Source organism: Mytilus californianus, unplaced genomic scaffold (genome assembly GCF_021869535.1).
Source record: "Mytilus californianus isolate M0D057914Y unplaced genomic scaffold, xbMytCali1.0.p SCAF_8, whole genome shotgun sequence".
Taxonomy (NCBI): Eukaryota; Metazoa; Mollusca; class Bivalvia; order Mytilida; family Mytilidae; genus Mytilus; species Mytilus californianus.
This window is the reverse complement of record NW_026262734.1, coordinates 64719163-64741010: the sequence shown is the minus strand read 5'-3', so window position 1 is coordinate 64741010 and position 21848 is coordinate 64719163. Positions and strand designations below refer to the sequence as shown.

Below are 21848 nucleotides of genomic sequence, written 5' to 3'. Positions count from 1 at the left end.
TGATTAGCATGCACGGTCGTAAATTATTAAGTAAGACATATAATACTGCTGAGAAATGAGGAGTTTACAATTGGAAAGCTGATATTATCGTGTGTGTAATTGATTCTTGTTTGCATTCAACAATCTTTACCAATGTCAAGGAAAAGATAAATATGAGAAAAAGACCTTTTAGTTACGGTTGTCTCCTATAAGTTGCATTGTATTTACAAGTGATCATTGTCAATAATGATCTACAATCAGGATAAACCATCGCATTTCAGTTTTACCAACGCGATTTGGAGTCTTTTTTTTATTCAAATATATTCTAAAAGATTGAAGAACTAATGATTGTTTGTTGCTGTTAAACACCACTTTCGACACACTTAGCTATATCATGGCGTTTAGTTTTTATTAGCCGAAGTAGTCTGTATTAAAAAGTGTCATACATACATAGGTGATATATTACTAAGAAAGGATAAAAAGATACTTAGGAATACATCAATGCATTCACTGTGTCATCAATATCGCTTGACAAATAACACCAACGTGTTTAAGTTTACACCGAAACTTCAATACGTTTTGTCAAGAAAGCAGGCTTTTGTCGTTTTTATTTCACATTTATATACATGTAGGCTAATGTTCAGTAAGATGTCTTGCTCTTGTTGCATAACATTTTTCTAAATTTTGGTAGCTTAATTTCTCAAGTTCTCTGTTTAGTTTCCTTAAGCTACATAACAAGACACAATTTTCCTTTCCCATTATTTGTCAATTGTTTTTCCATCTCCTTCGACTTCTTTCTCATTTTTTCTAGATACATGAGATGATCAGAAAATACTTTATCCATTTTAGAATGTAACTCGTTTTCCTCTCTCTGTAATTGTTGTTGGATTGTCATATTTTGGAGATTTCCTTCGTCGTTCATTTTCTTCGAAATTGCTTTAAGTTGTTCGTCGATTGCTTTCATTTCCTTAGCTGCTGAGTTCATTTGATCATACAAGTCGGTGTTTTTCAATGCTAACATTCGCTGATTGTGTTTCGATTTAGTGTCTTTTACCAACCCTTGAAAATCTTCCTTAACCGCTTCATAAGCATCTTCTGCCTCTTTCTTCTCCCTTTCTTTCTCTTTTAACAGGTCATCGGCTTTGACAATTTCATTATAAAGGTATTCAATTTCTTCCGAATTTGGTCTAGGAGTATTGCTTTTATCTTCACCTTTTTTAAAAGACTTCATCCTTTTCTTCTGTTCCTCAAGCATGTATTTACGGTCTGCTTGCATGTTAAATTCTCCTTGTTTTTGTTTCTTTATTTCTCTATTTATGTCAACTTTTTTTCCGAGCACGTGTTCAATTTGCTCAATTTCTTTTAGGTTTTCTTTTTCTATTTTTATTCGTGATTCTCGAACCCTTTCTTTAGCGTCTTTAAACATATTGTTTGAAAAGCACACGTTCCGATTTTGTTTGACGACAGTGTCGATCAAATTCAGTAATTTATGAATCATTTCCCCTTTATTTTCCGGTGTAGCTGTATTGTTTATAGCGAAATAACGCCCGTGACATTTCTTTATGTACTCTGTTAATGGTGAGCCCGAACCTTTTATAAAATCTTCAATAGTACTATTTTGATTTTCCAGGGCATCCATTCCAGTAAATAGAATAATCGAAAAAGCTTCCATTTTCTTTCCAAATATGTCAAATAACTGGTCAAGGGATTCAATTTCTTCTTTAGTAAATCTACCAATCTGGAGTACAAGTAAAAATACATGTGGTCCTGGAAAAAGCATATGAACACAATTCAGGATATTTTCTTCAATTTCTATAGGTGATAATGTGGTATCGAACAATCCGGGAGTATCAACAACAATGATTTTGCGATCACCAATTTCGATTACACCACGTTGACATTCTTTAGTAACAGACATGCCTGCCATTTTCGATTCGAAGTATTTCTGTCCAAGTATAGCATTACCAGTTGCACTCTTACCCGATCCTGTTTTTCCAACCATTACAATTCTTAGTTGTTTGAAGATGTCTAAAATTTACAAATATTTGTCAATAAAAAGGTAATTTATGTCCTGATGATACGACTAGAGAGAACAACAGGACCTCCTCATTTGCAAAATAGGTAATAGTCAAAAGAAACCATTTATTTACGAAACATTAAACAGAGAATCCTAACATTAATGTTAAAGCAAAACTAAGTCCAACGGAAACCAGATATCATTTTCTTATACAAAAGAAGTGTGAGCAGTTATCTATTGCTTGCGTCCGTCTGTATGTCTAACATACACACCATAATCTCAAACAACTGCATGTGAGCAATCAATGAGTACATTATACAAGTTTGAAAACTACAGATTAGGATTTTATAAATCTAACATTTAATTTTTGCTCGTCATAACTTTTATCAACAGTTTTAAACTGTTTAGAAACCAAAAAAAAACTTCTGTTTGTGCAAAATTCGAAAATCAGTTAGCTTATCAATTATTTACTCAGGCATTCCTCATTTTAAACTTGGTTATAATGAAATAATTACAAATAGTCTAACTTCATTTTAATACGTATCTTGTTGTAGGAAGAGGCACGTTATTATATATAAGAAAAACACCTTTTTTATCCTGACAAAAATTTCTCAGCACTGACATCATCAAAAACTTTATTGACATATTTTTTACCTTTTGTTGTCTTAACTCTAACAACATGCACGAACGGATACGTATTAACCCTCTTAATGCTGAGTTGAAGCGCCAAAACTGTCCAGACGTTTTAATTTTTGACGTTGCAAAACTTGTGCTTTGAAGAAGTTATCGAAATTTGGCATGAAAATTACGCAAAACTTATGTCTATACAAGCTACGATGTACATGTACCATGTACATAAGTTAAATGGTAGTTTCATTCAGCTTCTCCCTGTGTCAATTTAATTTTATCCTTCAAAACATACATCTTTGAAAACCTGACTCTGTCTACCTTATTTCAGCCAACACTATCTCTGATTTATATTTTACATATACCTTAAATCCCCCTTTATCCACATGATGATATGTCAGTGTAATAACTTCATTAATGACATCTATGTGTCAAACGGTTTTAGAAAGTAGCATTAGTCTGTGTCAATTTTATAAATGCGAACCAATATAACAGATACATGTTGAGCTTATCTCTATAATAGTTGCATGCTTTTATTGATTATATAGAGATTTGTAACACTGGTTTCAAAACATACGTTATAGATTAAATCAGCTTTCAAAACGGAAGGGGCAGTGCATCTAGTTTGTTTTTGAATCTGAGAAAGGTTGAAAATACCATTCATAAAATTGAGAATGGAAATGGGGAATATGCCAAAGAGACAACAACCCGACCAAAGAGCAGACAAAAGCCGAAGGCCACCAATGGGTCTTCAACGCAGCAAGAAAATCCCGCACCCGGAGGTGGTCCTCAGCTGGCCCCTAAATAGAATTGTGTACTAGTTCAGTGAAAATGGACGTCACACTAAACTCCAAAACATATAAATGAACTAAAAGTAAAAAAACATACAAGACTAACAAAGGCCAGAGGCTCCTGACTTTGGACAGGCGAAAAAATGTGGTGGGATTAAACATGTTTTGTGAGATCTCAACCCTCCCCCTATACCTCTAGCCAATGTAGAATAAAGAAACACATAGCAATACGCACAGTAAAACTCAGTTTAAAAGACATGTATTCTTTAACGAACAAGGGATTTGAAAAAATACATATGAATTCTGCTTTGCTATTGCCTGTTTTCAAAAAGGAAAAAGAGTGATTGGATAAACATCAATAATATAACGTAACATTTGAATATATAAAATGTCGTATAAATGATCAATACTACCAGAACTGGTTTGCTATTTTGAACGATTGTGAAAAACTGTGTTTATATAGGAAATTGAAAAATGAGTTTTGTTTAGAAGATTACTTAAAATATGATTTTGATAGTAATATACTTACTAAACTACGTAGTGGAACATTAAAATTGAATATAGAAGTTGGTCGTTTTGACAATATTGTAAGAGAAAATCGTATACGTATATGCTGTCATATGAATTGTATTGAAAATGAGTACCATTTTGTTTTAGTATGTCCTGCCTTTAGATCATTGAGGCTACAGTTTTTACCAAAATTTTATTGTTCATAGCAAAATCATAGAAAGCTTGTAATTCTTTTACAGGCTAGCTCAAAAGAATTTAACTAAACAATTGTGTAAATTTCTTAATGCGGCATGGAAGTTAAGATTACAAATTATTATTGCATAACAGTTGTAGTTCTGTGCTTGTTATGACCTTATTGTGTTGTTCTCTGCATGTTTACTGTCAGTATTGTCATTATATATTATGTTATTTTGCTAAAGCATTATGTTTGCTTCTGCAAAAAAATATTCATTCATTCATTCATTCAATATAGTATTCCTTTTTCGTTGGATAGTGCTGTAAATTACGAATTTTTAAATTCTGTATTGAAGCCTTCGATGATGCGAGATCTTATATGATAGGTTGATAAAAATAGAAATTAGGATAGGAATACCGCATTGTGGTTATGACAAATAAAATATATCTATAAAAATTATTGATTCTGAAAAATATTATTGTAGAATATGGCGTATTTCATTAGTAACAAGTAGTTGTGATATGTAAAATGTTTTTTTTTTTGGCAAATGATCTTGTCAATGATGTAAACATATATTAAGTGGATAGTAATGATTTCTATAAAAACCCTATGCTGATGAATACTATTTGTCAGTCAAACCTTATGAAGGTCACTTCAATTAATAAATACATGTGTTTTCAGATAACCCTCATCTTCTCCCGCTGTAGTAATACATATACATTTTGGACCTAGATTCAACGGTCACCTATCTTGTAATGGCAGTTTAATTTTCTACGGTTCAAACGATAAACTTTCTTTACAGATTTGGCTATATAGTTGTCGGTACTTGTCACATTTTTAAGAATTTAAAAAGAGATTCCAGAAAATAGTTAAGGGACTAATGTTGTATTGATATTTGTATTTGTATTTTTCACTGTACTGTATTGTATCTAATTCAACTCATACTCTCACCTATATCTTCATAAATAGGTTCTTCGTCAGGCTTTTTTTCAAAAATGTCTTTTGATACATTGATATAGTCTGAAATAATATAATACTGTAAACAAATGTGTAGAAATAAACGCAGTACAACAAAGGATGACGTTGATCATGTCATGCAAACTAAGATGAAAATTGGCATTGGGTGGGTATGTTTTCAAAGCGGAGAAAGGAAGGTATTGTGAAAGATATTGTTTTGATTGTAGATCTTTATAATTTTTCTGTGTAAAATTAAAATAACAAAAATTCAAATCGGAAAGTCCCTTATCAAGTGGCAAAATTAAAAACTCAAACACATCAAACGAATGGAAAACAACTCTCATATTCCTGACTTGGTACCGGTATTTCCTTATGTAGAAAATGGTGGATTAAACCTGGTTTTATAGCTAGCTAAATCTCTCACTTGTATGACAGTCGCATAAAATTCCATTATATTGAAATATATACACAACTTGTATATAGTTCAATTGATGGATTGGGTGTTGAGGTTTAACAATTCCTTTAACACAATTGGTAATAAAGATTATATTTCATTGGTGGAGCAAATTGGTGTGCACAACGAGAACCACATAGTTTTGGCAGAAAAACTTACAATCCTAGTCAATTTAGATCGTAGTCCAACGTACCATACAGAATATGAATTCAAACTCCCATTCTAAGTTTGTATTTGGCAGTGATTACCTTACATGATTCTTAGACCACTCGGCCACCGAAACTCTTCGTGATGTTTAAGGTGTTGACATCTTGCGAAGACGCACATCTAATTTTGAAAAATTTATTTTCCTTGTAGATGTCACTAGCTTATTTTTGGCGCCGAGTTGTTGTTACATAGGTATATATACATCTCCCTTCTATATATGCGACATGCCATCGGTAATAAATATATCTAAATCGAGCCATGATGGCATTTGTAAAACTTTAAGAGAGATCTCTACAACCTAACCATATACAAATGCTTTGTAAGCAGTAAATACTAATGTTAAATAATAGATCTAACTTGATAAAAATATAATAATATACCCCTTTTCAAGAGTTAGGTGCATTACAATTACTGTAGTTTTCATGAATCATCTGCAAATGGTAAAATAATTTCAAATAATGTTTCAATTATTTCTGAAAGCAACATTGAAAGAAACAAAAGCTCTGTCTGTACTTCATGTACTTGGATTCATTCCTACTTTGTTATTTTTTTCCCCATATATCTCTCAAAAAGGAAGCTGGAATACGGAGTTAACGGTTTTGCTCATTATTTTTTATAGTGTTGGCATTCCACTTATTCATTCTTTTCAATTTTCTTTTAAATATTCTTTAACTTGTACCTTCATTAATCTTAGGATTTAAATCCGCGTAATCGTATGTTTCGAAATCTGAAAAAAAAATCATTAATGTAGAAAATTGAAGATTAGAAAGGTTTAAGGTAATAAAGTTATAAATTTCCAAAGAACTTATTTTGCGAAAAAAGAGATTTTTTTCCCTCGAGAAGTCGCATCACAAAAGGCTTTCCAGGTTGTGCTGAATTATGGAAAAATGAATCTCACTTCGTACCCTGCAAATTTAACCACATATGTGCACATGTCTCAGCTTCGAGACGAGCCATCGTACATGTTCAAGTGTACGATATAGACAGATAAATGGAGGACAAGGCTACCATAATCACCTACCTGAAATGAATTGCGCATCGTTACCCAGGAGCTGTTTATCCTTCTGCAGTACCCTAGATAGCCACCGCTGTTTGGTGGGTTTCGCATTTTTTTTTCTTTGTACTATTTTCTTGACTGCTGTCTGTCTTCTTGTTTTTCTTTTAGGTCATTGTGTTTTATCTTTCCTTCATTAACTATTTATTTAATCCCCATTTGATATCATGGTATTTATACACAACTGGTTCGTACTTTAATTAATTTATTGATTGTTGGTGTTTTTATTGGTGGAGAAAGCCGGTGTACCCGGCGAAAACCACAGCCCTACGACAGAAAAACGTACGAACTAAGTCATTTAAGATCAGAGTCAAACGCATATTGCCGAAGAGGCGTACAAACTCACAACATCAGTGTTGACTGGTTATTGATCACTGTAGAAACTACTTAGACCACTCAGTTACCAAGGCCCTTCAGGATTATTGAGATGTTGATATATTTCATAGACGCACATCTTATTTAAAAAAACAAATGTATGTTGCACTCCAGATATGGTTTTTTGGTCACGAGATGTTGTGTCATACGCCAGTTCCGAGATAGGTAGTTAGTTATATCTGTCATGTGACTTTCATAACCACGTGACAAAAATGTAGGCATCGTCACTTATAACACATGTTGAGCGAATGGGTGAACAGTTTGACGCTATGCTGCCCGAAATATTCGGGAAATTGTAATCTTATTAGTTGGTCACCCTCACTTTATGCGTATGGGATTCCGTAACTAAGGAACATAAATTATTTCTAGATTACCCTGCAGAATGTCGATCCTGAAGTTGCTTGAAACTTTAATAGCTGCAGGGATACAGGCGCGCCTTCTATCTGGTAAATTACGTCATAAGAGAGTGCGTAAATGTCGATCTTTTCCGGTTAAAGACATGATTCGAAAAATAGCCTATTGATGTATAAACATCTTTCATATATCATTGGTAAACGGTGATGATGACACTTGTAAAAAAAGGAGCCACATCTTCAATCTAACTATTTACAAACGCTTGTCCTCAGTTAAAAGCAGTGCATACAAATGATTTATAATAAATTTAACTGAATGAAACAGTACACCCTTTTTCATGAGTTAGATATTTAAATGAAGTTTTGAGGAATCCTCTTTTTACGGTGAAATCATTTGAATAATTGATACCAATTATTAGTTAACGCAACATTTAAAGGAACAAAAACTCTTTCTATACTTTTATTTGTTCGTTCCTACGCTGTTAAAGTTATATAAATATCTAAAAACAGGCATACTGGTGAAATTTCACTAATTCGTTATTGTTGCGCATTGTTTGAAGTAAACTATAACTGTTACCTTCGTAAAGCTCCTCGAAATCGAAATCCGATGATTTATCTAACTGTTTATCATGCGAACCAGTTGTGTCTGAAAAAATAATCTTTAATATAGAAAAGTAAGGTAGATGATAGAAAGTGTTAAAGGTTATAAACATACACACAAATTAATAACATAAGCAACACGACGGGTGCCACATGTGAAGCAGGATCTGCTAACCCTTTCGGAGCACCTGAGATCACCCCCAGTTTTTGGTGGGGTTCGTGTTGCTTAGTCTTTAGTTTTCTATGTTGTGTCATCTGTACTATTATTTGTCTGTTTGTCTATTTAGTTTTGTCCATGGCGTTGTCAGTTTGATTTCGATCTATGAGTTTGACTGTCCCTCTGGTATCTTTCGTCCCTCTTTAATAAACCACAGCGACACGATGATATACCGTCTATAACACTGCAATTACACAAACAAAATTCCTAGTCGGGATGACTGGTGGAATGCTTAAAATGCCATTAAAAAGGGTTTTCTTGTCAAAGGGACAGCAATTTTGCCTTGCAACAGACCACCTTCAAAATGCTTAACGATTTGTTGGAAAAAAACTTGAACGTACAGATAAAGGTCCACTCTTTCAGATGAAACACCATGAGTTGCACTTTACAAGAAACTCCCATTCTTAGTTTTTATATGGCAGTGATTAAATTACTTGCTTCTTAGACCACTCGGCCACCGAGGCTTTTCGAGATGATTAAGGTGTAGACATTATACGAAGACGAACGTCTACTTTTGAAAAGTGTATTTTCCCTGTAGATGTCGCTTGCTTATTTTTGGGCCCGAGTTGTTGTCACATAGGTATATACACATCTCCCTTATATATATATATATATATTATTAAGTGCCTATAAATAGCAGCACATGACATACAAATCTATGGGAGTGTGGATTAATCAGTACAGAGATTAATTCAATTACACAAATAAAATTATAGATTGCCTAACAATGTAATTTTAACACACTATTTAGTATGTAAATATAAGAATGTTTAAAATATTTACAAAATGATGAAAATAAACGCAATATTTCGCTAGACTAACTAGCTTTATCAAGCGTGCATCTATCCAGGTGAAATAGGATGTAGATGATAAGAAACTTTTGCAGCTCAATGTATATGTTGCACTTGAATTTAGCTGCCTTGAAAATAATACATAATTTGGATGAAGTTCAAGATTTTTACAAAATTGATAGTTGAAGTTATCAACGTCCATTGGCCAATATTACAGGATAAAAAAAGGACGATGCTGTGTACTAAATTATTCTTTATCTTTCCTGTATCTTTTCTCATCTTTTTCGTTAAGACCATCAGGTTCTAAAGTGTGGAGTTGGTGGATCCAAAAATTTTCTCTTCTCCTTCTCGCCGTGGTGTCCCACTCGGTGTTGACTTCTATGATTTGGAAGGTAACATTATCAAAAGAATGTTTCGTTGAACGAAGATGTCTTGTGAGAGGACAGTTTTTGTTGGTTTTGTACCATGAACGATGGTTATTGAGCCGAATATTAAATTTGTCCATTGTTTCTCCCACATACTGAATGCCACATGTGTCACATGTTAATATATAAATTGAGTTCTCCGTTTTACAGTTGGAATTTGAGTAGATGGTATAATTTTGTTTAGTAACGGAGCTGATGAAAGAACTGCTTGTATTGGCAGCTTTACAACACAAGCAGTTCCTTCGACCACATTGTTTGTAGCAACCGGGAGATGGAGTAGGCTGCTTTGCTAATACAGATGTCACTAATTTGTCACGGATGTTTTTAGGTCTTCTGAAGGCCATGACTGGTGGTGAGGAAAATACTTTTTTAAGATTTACGAGTTACATCAAGAACGGAACCATTATAACGGACCTTCATACCAAACAAACGGACAAACATCAATTCCTTTCTCCTAAAAGTTGCCATCCTAAACACTGCTCCCGTGGCATCCCATTCAGCCAGGCATTGCGAATCAAGAGAATATGCTCTACTGAAAATACGCAAAATGCTAGACTTGGACAACTACGTAAACATCTAGTTATTCGAGGATACAATAACAACATCATTGATAGCGCTTTCGAAAGAGCAAACAAAACTAGTCGCCAAGAACTTCTAGAGTACAAAGATAAGAATAAAGCAGCTAACAGAACACCCCTTGTACTCACTTACCATCCTGATTTTAAAAATGTGTCTTCCATTGTTCAGAAGCATTGGAAAATTATAGAAAATGATTCAAATCTTAAAAAAGTATTTTCCTCACCACCAGTCATGGCCTTCAGAAGACCTAAAAACATCCGTGACAAATTAGTGACATCTGTATTAGCAAAGCAGCCTACTCCATCTCCCGGTTGCTACAAACAATGTGGTCGAAGGAACTGCTTGTGTTGTAAAGCTGCCAATACAAGCAGTTCTTTCATCAGCTCCGTTACTAAACAAAATTATACCATCTACTCAAATTCTAACTGTAAAACGGAGAACTCAATTTATATATTAACATGTGACACATGTGGCATTCAGTATGTGGGAGAAACAATGGACAAATTTAATATTCGGCTCAATAACCATCGTTCATGGTACAAAACCAACAAAAACTGTCCTCTCACAAGACATCTTCGTTCAACGAAACATTCTTTTGATAATGTTACCTTCCAAATCATAGAAGTCAACACCGAGTGGGACACCACGGCGAGAAGGAGAAGAGAAAATTTTTGGATCCACCAACTCCACACTTTAGAACCTGATGGTCTTAACGAAAAAGATGAGAAAAGATACAGGAAAGATAAATATAATTTAGTACACAGCATCGTCCTTTTTATCCTGTAATATTGGCCAATGGACGTTGATAACTTCAACTACCAATTTTGTAAAAATCTTGAACTTCATCCAAATTATGTATTATTTTCAAGGCAGCTAAATTCAAGTGCAACATATACATTGAGCTGCAAAGGTTTCTTATCATCTACATCCTATTTCACCTGGATAGATGCACGCTTGATAAAGCTAGTTAGTCTAGCGAAATATTGCGTTTATTTTCATCATTTTGTAAATATTTTAAACATTCTTATATTTACATACTAAATAGTGTGTTAAAATTACATTGTTAGGCAATCTATATATATATATATATATAGAAGTCTATAAAAAGGACCAACCAGCAAATTTACTATGTACCGGATCGTCTAGAATAGACGATACTGTGCAGATAAGGAAAAAATTATATAAGTCTAGAGATTTGCACAACGATACTAATATAAGATGGTATTATACGAAGATGTTGTTAATAAATCGTGTTGACAAATATTTCGGCTTAACAAATAACCTTCTTCGGTGTCAATTATTTTAACAATACTGATAATATGTATAAAAATAGCTCAATAATACAGGTAAGTTTTGGTCTATTGATTTAATCCAAAATCCTGAACATCATAATATAAAACAAAACTCAATACTCAAATATACGTGACTGTGTATATTTACAACCCAAAATGAGTGAAAAATAAAACTTAATATTTTTTATTGATGCCGTTTGGATGATGTACATTTAGTTCCTTTATCCAAAAGCTTTCCCGAACCTGTCGCTGGGCATCACTCCAGTGAATGTTCTGTTCAATCACTAGGATCTTCATGCGGTTAAAGTCATCAAGTGTGTGACCAGACTGTCTGAAATGCTGAGAAACTGGGAGAAGTGGCTTCTTAGAGATATCACTCCTATGGCCATTGAGGCGTTTGTGGAAAGGCTGCTTTGACTCACCAACATATTGGAGGCCACAAACCGAACATTCTAGAATGTAAATAACATTCATACTTTTGCAGTTAACATTGCAAAATATCTTATAGTTATTTTCGGTTGCCTTACTGTGAAAAGTTGATGAGTGATGCATCTGTAGGCAGCATTTGCAGCGTTTTTCATCACACGAACGACATTCTCCAGAAGTACTTCTATTATCAGACACTTCAGCCCGCACTAGCAGGTTACGCAGACTATTGGGTTGCCTAAAAGCTATCATGGGAGGCTCGGGAAAAATCTTGGATAGTTTGGAATTCTTTTCAACTGTTTTCCAATGCTCACGAATGACACCGAAGCTGTTTTTGAGAGATGGGTGGTAAGTAAGAACACATGGAGTCCTTTTATTTTTCTTTTTATATTTGTATTCTAACAGTTTACTCCTTGGAATAGTTTCCGCTTTCTGAAAGCCTTTTTGGATAGTTTTGTGTTTGTAGCCCCTTCTCTTCAAGCGGGTTTCGAGTTGACGTAGTTGTTTTTTAGTTGTTTCTGAGTTGGAACATATTCGCTTGACTCTGAGTGCCTGACTGTACGGGATGCTCTTAGTACAATGAGCAGGATGGCAACTTTTAGGGGACAGATATTGGTGAGTGTCAGTAGGCTTAGAATATAGATCAGTGGATATGATGCCATCTGTGAGCGAGCTGGAGGTATCGAGGAAGGTGATTTTGGATTTAGATTTCTCATGAGTAAATTTGATACTTGGGTGTATGTTGTTGGCATGAGTGATGAATGTATCTAAATCCTCGTCACTTTTATTCCATTTCATATCCACATCATCTATAAATCTAAACCAGGAAAGCGGTTTTTCGATGGAAGATTCAAGGAGTTGTTTTTCTAATTTGCCCATAAATATGTTGGCATATGATGGAGCCATTTTGGTGCCCATAGCAGTTCCATTAACTTGCAGATAATGGTCTCCATCAAAAGTGAAGTTGTTGTTTTTGAGTACCAGCGTGAGCATTTTGACCAGGCATTCAGTAGGTGGATATTTCACTGGTCGGGAATTCCAAACTTCTTTACATGCATCAATGCCATCTGCATGTGGAATATTCGTGTAGAGGGAGGTGACGTCCATAGAGACAAGTGTCGTGTCGGAGGGGAGTGGATTTAAGGCCTGCAATTTTCTAAGATAATCGGTAGTATCTTTGATGTGAGATGGTAAGTCCTCAACATGTTGACGAAGATGGAAGTCAATGAATTCCGATATTTTTTCCGTCGGATGACCGTTCGCTGAAACTATAGGTCTTCCTGGGTTGTTGGCCTTATGAATTTTAGGTAAAAGATAAAATCTGCCCGGTTTTGGATTTTCTGGTTTCAAATATTCTAGAGTCTTTTCATCGATGAAACCATCGTTGTGCATTTCTACCAAACTATCAGTTATTTCTCTGCTAAAAGATGTTGTAGGATCAGAAGTGTCTGATAATAGAAGTACTTCTGGAGAATGTCGTTCGTGTGATGAAAAACGCTGCAAATGCTGCCTACAGATGCATCACTCATCAACTTTTCACAGTAAGGCAACCGAAAATAACTATAAGATATTTTGCAATGTTAACTGCAAAAGTATGAATGTTATTTACATTCTAGAATGTTCGGTTTGTGGCCTCCAATATGTTGGTGAGTCAAAGCAGCCTTTCCACAAACGCCTCAATGGCCATAGGAGTGATATCTCTAAGAAGCCACTTCTCCCAGTTTCTCAGCATTTCAGACAGTCTGGTCACACACTTGATGACTTTAACCGCATGAAGATCCTAGTGATTGAACAGAACATTCACTGGAGTGATGCCCAGCGACAGGTTCGGGAAAGCTTTTGGATAAAGGAACTAAATGTACATCATCCAAACGGCATCAATAAAAAATATTAAGTTTTATTTTTCACTCATTTTGGGTTGTAAATATACACAGTCACGTATATTTGAGTATTGAGTTTTGTTTTATATTATGATGTTCAGGATTTTGGATTAAATCAATAGACCAAAACTTACCTGTATTATTGAGCTATTTTTATACATATTATCAGTATTGTTAAAATAATTGACACCGAAGAAGGCTATTTGTTAAGCCGAAATATTTGTCAACACGATTTATTAACAACATCTTCGTATAATACCATCTTATATTAGTATCGTTGTGCAAATCTCTAGACTTATATATATATATATATATATATATATATATATATAAGAAAAATAATATAAGATGATGACGGTTTCAATTCGTCACTTTTACTAGCGCTTTCACTGCTTTCACAGATCTTCAGGTAATGTGACTTGTATACATAAATGTTATAAAACAATTGATTGACGTTAACAATAGTATGACGTTAACAAATACAAGGGAGACTACTAATGTCATTTTAAAATTGGAGTATTATGTGCAAATTGTGAGGAATTCTATATTGGAGAGACAAAAACAGAACTGCGGATTAGAATGACTGTACATAGACAGCAAACCAACCATGAAGATTTAACAATCATCAGGGCTAACGACCATTTCCATTGTTGTTCTAATGGACGATTTAAAATATTTCCGTTGTTTATGGTCAATCGTCAAAATGATTTTCTCCGGAAGAAGAAAGAAGAATTATTCATAAACATTCTCAACCCGGGATTAAATGATAAATAATATTTTAATTTTTAAGAAACATTTTAAAGACTTTACTCCAATTTTAAAATGACATTAGTAGTCTCCCTTGTATTTGTTAACGTCATACTATTGTTAACGTCAATCAATTGTTTTATAACATTTATGTATAAAAGTCACATTACCTGAAGATCTGTGAAAGCAGTGAAAGCGCTTGTAAAAGTGACGAATTGAAACCGTCATTATCTTATATTATTTTTCTTATATTTTACCAGCATACGGATTCTATTTGACTTTTCTTTATATACATATACATATATATATATATATATATATATATATATATATATATGACAGGTCATCAGTGATAAAAATATTTCAATCGAGCCATGATGGCATTTGTAAAACTTTAAGAGCGATCTCTACAACATAACCATTAACAAAATGCTTTGTAAGCAGTGTATGCTAATGATTTATCATATATCTAACTTGGAAAATATAAGAGTTTTCATAAATCATCTTCAAATGGTGAAAACATTTCAAATATTGTCTCAATTATATCTGAAAGCAACATTTATCTAAAGAAACAACAGCTCTGTCTGTACTTCATGTACTTTGATTCATTCCTATTATGTTATGTTTTCATATATCTCTCAAAAAGGAAGTTGCAATACAGAATTAACGGTTTTGCTTATTCTTTTTCATACTTGTGGCTTTCATCTTATTCATTCTTTTTCATTTTTTTTTTTTTTTTTGAAATATGCTATAACTTGTACCTTTATTAATCTTGGGATTAAAATCCGCGTAATCGTAATTGTAATCCGATGGTTTTACAGACTGTTTATCATATGATGTCGGATCTGAAAAAAAATCATTAATATAGAAAATGGAAGATTGGAGAGGTTTAGGGTTAATAACACACTAGATGATAAAAGTACAACGACATAATTTGATACTAGAAGCGGAGAAGCGTCTATAACCTTGTAATGTTGTTACTTAATACAATTGAGTTGCTCGTTTAGTTAAATGGTGATATTAAAACATGTAAAACGACATAAAAACAAGTGGTATTTTAAAAGAAAGAGTAAATTGTCTTGCAACAGGCCACCTTTAATCTGTTTAATTATTTTTTGGAAGAAAACTTGAACATAAAGGTGAGGGTTAATTCTTTCAGACGAAACATCAAGAGTTGCACTTTAAAAATGTACGAACTAAGTCATTTTATATCAGAGTCAAACGCATATTGCCGAAGTGGGACACAATCTCACATCAGTGTTGACTTGCTTGTGGTCACTTTAGAAACTACTTAGACCACTCGGCCACCGAGTCCCTTCGGAATTATTGAGATGTTGAAATATTGCACAGTCGCACGTCTTATTTGAAAAAAATGTGTATGTTGCACTCCAGATATCCTTTTTTGGCCATGAGTTATTGTCTCATTGATGCAGAAATACATCGTCTTTCATAAATCACTGATCACCGGTGATAATATTTGTAAAATTTTAAGAACCATCTCTTTAATTTTACTATTTACAAACGCTGGTCCTCAGTCTATATATAAGCAGTACATACAAATGAGTTATAAAACAGTACACCTTTTTTCACGAGTTAGATGTTTAACCATGTTAACTGAAGATTTGAAAAATCCTCTTCTTACGATGAAATCATTTGAATAATTGATAGCAATTATTGGTGAACGCAACATTTAAATGAACAAAAAACTCTTTCTATATATTATTTGTTCGTTCCTACGCTATTAAAGCTATAAAATTATCTAAAAGCAGGCATACTGGTGAGATTTCACTAACTCTTAATTATTTGCGTATTGCTTTATATAAACTATAACTCATACCTTCGTAAACCTTCCCGAAAACGTAATCCGATGATTTATCTAACTGTTTATCTTGCGAACCAGTTGTGTCTGAAAAAAATAATCTTTAATATAGAAAAGTAAGGTAGATGATAGAAAATATGTGGTGTTAAAGGTTGTAGACATAAAATTAATAAAACACAACGACTCGATGCAATACCGTCTACAACACTACAAATACTCGACATAACACAAACAAAATTCCTAGTCGGGATTAATGGTGAATGCTTAAAATGCCATTAAAAAGAGGTTTTTTTTTTAAAGGGCAGCAATTTTTGCCTTGCAACAGACCACCTTCAAAATCCTTAGCGATTTGTTGGAAGTAAACTTGAACGTACAGATAAGTGTCCACTCTTTCAGATGAAACACCTTGGGTTTCACTTTGAAATTTACGGAAGCAATGTTTGCTAGTGGTAAAGTTGAATGCATTCAGTTTGGTAGATGCCATCATGATTTGGTTGTCCAACATGGTATATGTGTACCTCAAATGAATACAGACATCTCGCATAGCCTTTCTTATTTTAAATTTTGACATCACCGAATATGACATATCTCAGAATTTTTTCGTGACATTACAATCATGATAGGTATTGGTATCGTCACTTGTAAACCAAATGTAAACTGAAATGTCATGTTGATCTTTAAAGCTGTTAAAAGATTAAAAAAAGAATTACTAACTCTTGTTCTTCGAACGTATTAAGTACGGTTTCAGTACTGTTCAGACAATTCACTTGTAGTCAATCAAGATATGATCAGTCTGTATTCGGACAATTATCTGGAAAACTACTGAACAGTTTGATTGCAATGCAAATGTCGGAACAACGCTGACTTTAAAGTAAAAAATATAAAAAAAAAATAAAAAAATACTTAAACTCATAAAAGACTTGACAGCAGGAAAACCTACAATCTAAGTGAATTAAGATTGGAGTCGAACGCACATTGCCGAAGCGTAAATTGCTAGTTATCACTATACGAGATGATTGAGATGTTGTCAAATTCCATAAACGCACTTCCACCGAAAAAAAAACTACTATCTAAAGCTTAATTCGCATCTATGGAAGATATATTAACGACGTGTTACATGCCGCTACATAATTAAGAGAAAAATTATTATGTTCAAAACCGGGGATATTTTTGAAGTGAACGCAAAAATGAATTGTTAATCCCAGAACTTGATTTACTTGTCTAACATAGAAAACTACATTGGACAAACTTGTGATACACTATTCAGCCGTGTAAGAGTACAATTTTATAGTGTGTCTTTCTATGTTGTGATGTTACACTATTGTTGCAGGTAGGATGAAGGTTGGCGCCTATTTAAACGTTTAAACCCGCTGCATTTGTTTGCACCTGTCCTAAGGTAGGAACTTGATGTTCAGTGGTTGCCGTTTGTTGATGTGGTTCATAAGTGTTTTTCGTTTCTCGGTTTTTTATATAGATTAGACCGTTGGTTTTCCTGTTTGAATTGTTTTACACTATATGTCTAGTCATTTATGGTGCCCTTTTTAGCTTGCTGTTAGGTGTGAGCCAAGGCTACGTGTTGAAGGCCGTACTTTGACTTAAATTGATTTACTTTTACAAATTGTGACTTGGATGGAGAGTTGTCTCATTGGCACTCATACCACATCTTCTTATATCTAAAAACAATATCTCAAGACCCGTCCTTACGAAACACGCCATGAGTGAACATTTTGAAATAAGTATAAACCAAATTTAAACTGAGAGTTAAAATAGACAGCTGCCTGATTATTGTTATGTTGCTGGATAACAACGTTCATTTACTGTCTGAAGAACTAAATAAACGAACGAATGCGCTAATAGGGAAATAACAATGTTATTTGTTTGTGTTATTCCGTTTTTATTTTTAAATATTTATTACTGTACCGAGTACTTTAATTTTATTTCCATCTGAATATGTGACAAATTTACGACAAACGTTCTCCATCGGATAACCTGTACTTATACACGGCTAACACCATAATTTTTACATACTTTGTCTCAAATTTAGCCAAAAAAAGTTAGATCTGTAAATTTGCGTAATCAAATTTTTGTTCTTCCCTTAGCGGGATTCGAACCCCTGCATCTGAGACATCGTGGCAACACCGCCAGCACTGTTAATGTCTTTCCTCGTTGGCTTTATCTAGGGTTGTAACACAGTACAGTGTCTGTCGTAAAGGATCATAATTTTACTACTATCTTCTTTTTTTTTATATAAATCACTGATCGTCGGTGATATATTTATTTCAATGGACCAACGGTATTTGTAAATATAGAACGATATCTTCAACCTCTTATATTTACAAATGCTGGTCCTCTGTCCTTTTTTTAAAAAGTGCATACTCATGTTCTATATTAGATTTAAGTTGAAAAATATACTCCTTTTTAGGAGTTAGATGTTTAATTGTAGTTTCAGGAATCATCTTTATTTTAAAATTTTCAGCACAATAGTACATATGACTAATATGACACCTCTAGGGTCCTGCGAGTCCTCTATATACCTAGCAAATGATATAAAGTGTGGTAATTTGTTTAATACCTACGCACGAATGCCTTTTTACCAGTCAATACATTGATTATGACTGGGAATAGTATACTGACAATATATCATGTCCCAGTCAACGATTATGGTAAACAAGAAGGAATTGAAAACATATTTTCATCCATCCGGAACTGTTACGGTCTAATACATATATTTTTTATCCAGTTTCAACTTGAAAAATGTTGTATTTTATATGTAGTTTCAGAGACGATCTGAGAATGTCTACTTCAGTTATTGCGGAGTCCGTAATTCTCATTTGTCTCTAGTTTCAGATTGGAGTTGTTCTTTGTTTTTATTGTGTCCCATGGTATGGTAAGTTTATGTCTCTTATGATCCATCTTTCGGGACTGACGCTTCATTTTTCGGACTTTTCATCACGGACCAGTTTGACCTACAGTGTTAAAATGGCGCTTTTGATTTATTGATTGATTGATTGTTGGTTGCTTAACGTTCAGTGGCAAATATTTCATGCATGTTCAGGACGACGCTTATGATTTAAACGTCAGTGTTGCATGTTTAGTTCTTAACATGTTTAGGATTTTGTTTAAATTCTATGCGGATGGCACCTTAAACTTATATTTGATCATTGCACGTTTAGATTCTAAACATGTTATGCATATTGTGTTTAGATCCTAAATATGTAATGTCTATTGTGTTTAGAACCTTAACCTGTAATGTTTATTGTGCTAAGATTCTAAACGTGTTATGTATATTTTGCTGAGGATTTTGACCCATAATGCATCTGCTAATAAATACAATTTGAAATCAAACAAGGGAAAAATGAGTTCCTGTTGCCAAATATTGATGCCGATACCAATGTGATTCATTCTTTACTTCAAAAGTAAACTGACAGTTTGCATCTGCTTCGTGCGTTAAATACAATTTGTTTTCTTTGTTGTATAAAAAAGAGTGATAAAATTTAGGTCGTCATATCATGTAGACAATTGCCGCCAACTACGCGGCGAGTGCATTAAAAAGCCCACACGATCGACGCCACCTCTGAAGTCATTTACAGACCACGCATGGAGCCCCAGAAAAAATTTACTCCAGCCACAGATACCTACATTGCATTATTACGCAGGTAATTGTAGACAATATGATTCATATACGATTCATACTAGGACACAAGAATGATGCTCAACAATTTAATTAATTGCCTTCAATTTGGAAAGGTTTGGAATGAGATTTCCCCTAGGATTTTGTCATTTTAGGTGATAAAAATTACCCATCTCGTTGTCCGATCGTTACATCATAAAGGCGTCAAAACAAAGAACAGGAAAGGGAACTAAAAAAAATGAACTTGCGATTATCGGAGTGTCGGAAATATGTGGAACTGTAATAACAAAAAATCAAATTGGCCTATCCTTATGTAAATTTGTTCGAACTAATAGTGCATACTTGCATTACCATCGACATCTCCCCTTTTCCGCACACACGTTTATACATGTATGTGAGTTTCCATCTTATAACACTAGCAATAAAATCAGAAAAAAATGAAAATGTTCGATATATTTCACTAAGACGTTCAACATTAATACAGTTCACCTGAACCAAGATATGATTAGGATACATTTACAACCACACTATAAGGGAACGGTGAATGTTTTATGTCTGACCAAAAGACAATACCAATATAAATTATCATTGATATGGTAATATTATTAAATCAACTGTTTACAAAACTTTGAATTATTTGAAATACTAAGGATTTTGATTTACCCCAGGAATAGATTATCTTATCTGTATTTGGCAAAAACCTTTCTGAGTTTTTGGTTCTCAATGCTCTTCGGCTTTTGTAAATTATTTGACTATCAACTTTTTTTATTCGAGCGTCACTGGTGAGTCTCTTGTGAACGAAACGTAAATACAATTTTGAATGCTATCAATGTCAACAATATTTTCAACAACAATCTTTAGGAACTACCACTAGCGCATTGCCGAAAATAAGCAAGGGAGGGTCAATATAAATCTACTGGACAAAAATTAGCACCGATACAAATGCATTAACCTAAAATATTTAACATAATATCTTACATACTTTTAGCAATCACATATTTACTGTAGTTGCGTTCCGCAAGTGGTGGCGGTACATCTCCTAAAACAACATGGAGTTTTTTTACCACATGAGAAAAAATATATATGTTGATACACATAAATTGAAAGTAATCTTGCATGTTTGGTGCTTTTTCCGTAGACGCCTATGGAAATTTCAGTGTTAAAGTATACATTTAACGTACACTTTTTATTCATTAGTACCTTTTACAAGCATTTAAATTCAGTAGCGTATTGAAAAGCCCAACATATACGTATACTTTTTTGGCTATTGTTTGATTTGTGTGGAATGTAATAATTGAATTCCAATGACATATTTAAATGGATATGATATTAAAGTTTTACACGTATTTTCAACCTATTGTTTTTTTCTTTCAATAATTATTTTGCAAGTTAATACTTGTTGATCCTTTTCACCTGTGTTGTTGTTATTTTACAAGGAACACAAGTCAAGTTTTCAAACAGTATAAACCTTTTATATGGCTTTTAAATATATGAATTAGTAATAATTCTGCTAAATTTAATAGTTCCTTTCTTCTGGGTTACATTTGAACACTTGAAATCCATATCAATTAAGAGGTTGAAGAGCATCTTGAATTAGAGGAAATGTCCGTATCCATGACATTTCATTTCTGATGAGAAGTGCTGACAATAGACCTGTTGCACTAGTAGTGATGTTGATAACCACGTAATAAGAGTGAACAACGCAGTTTCTATATTGATATGCAGGCTTTTTATCTTGCGCAAACGTCCGAAATTTGTATTGTTATTTTTATGAGAACGCAAATACTATTTTGAATGCTATCAATGTCAACAATATTTTCAACAACAATCTTTTGGAACTACCACAAGCGCATTGCCGAACATAAGTAAGGGAGGGTCAATATAAATCTACAGGACAAATATTAGCACCGATACAAATACATTAATCTAAAATATTTAACAT

At 33.6% G+C, this 21848-nt stretch overlaps 2 protein-coding genes across 12 annotated transcripts in view; both read right to left on the bottom strand.

Annotated features, from left to right (window-relative positions):
• Positions 1-21848, bottom strand: part of LOC127711645 (uncharacterized) — a 151074-nt gene that overhangs the window by 80853 nt on the left and 48373 nt on the right. The window lies entirely within an intron of this gene.
• The window catches only part of LOC127711647 (uncharacterized), a 30656-nt gene continuing 9135 nt past the window's right edge, over positions 328-21848 (bottom strand). Inside the window, exons 4-10 of the mRNA XM_052217768.1 lie at positions 20889-20945; positions 16294-16362; positions 15218-15301; positions 8077-8145; positions 6397-6444; positions 5051-5119; positions 328-2007 (exon numbers count right to left, since the gene is read on the bottom strand). Of these exons, the coding sequence (XP_052073728.1) occupies positions 707-2007; positions 5051-5119; positions 6397-6444; positions 8077-8145; positions 15218-15301; positions 16294-16362; positions 20889-20945 (1697 nt within the window). The 3' untranslated portion in view covers positions 328-706. The remainder of the gene's footprint in view (positions 2008-5050; positions 5120-6396; positions 6445-8076; positions 8146-15217; positions 15302-16293; positions 16363-20888; positions 20946-21848) is intronic.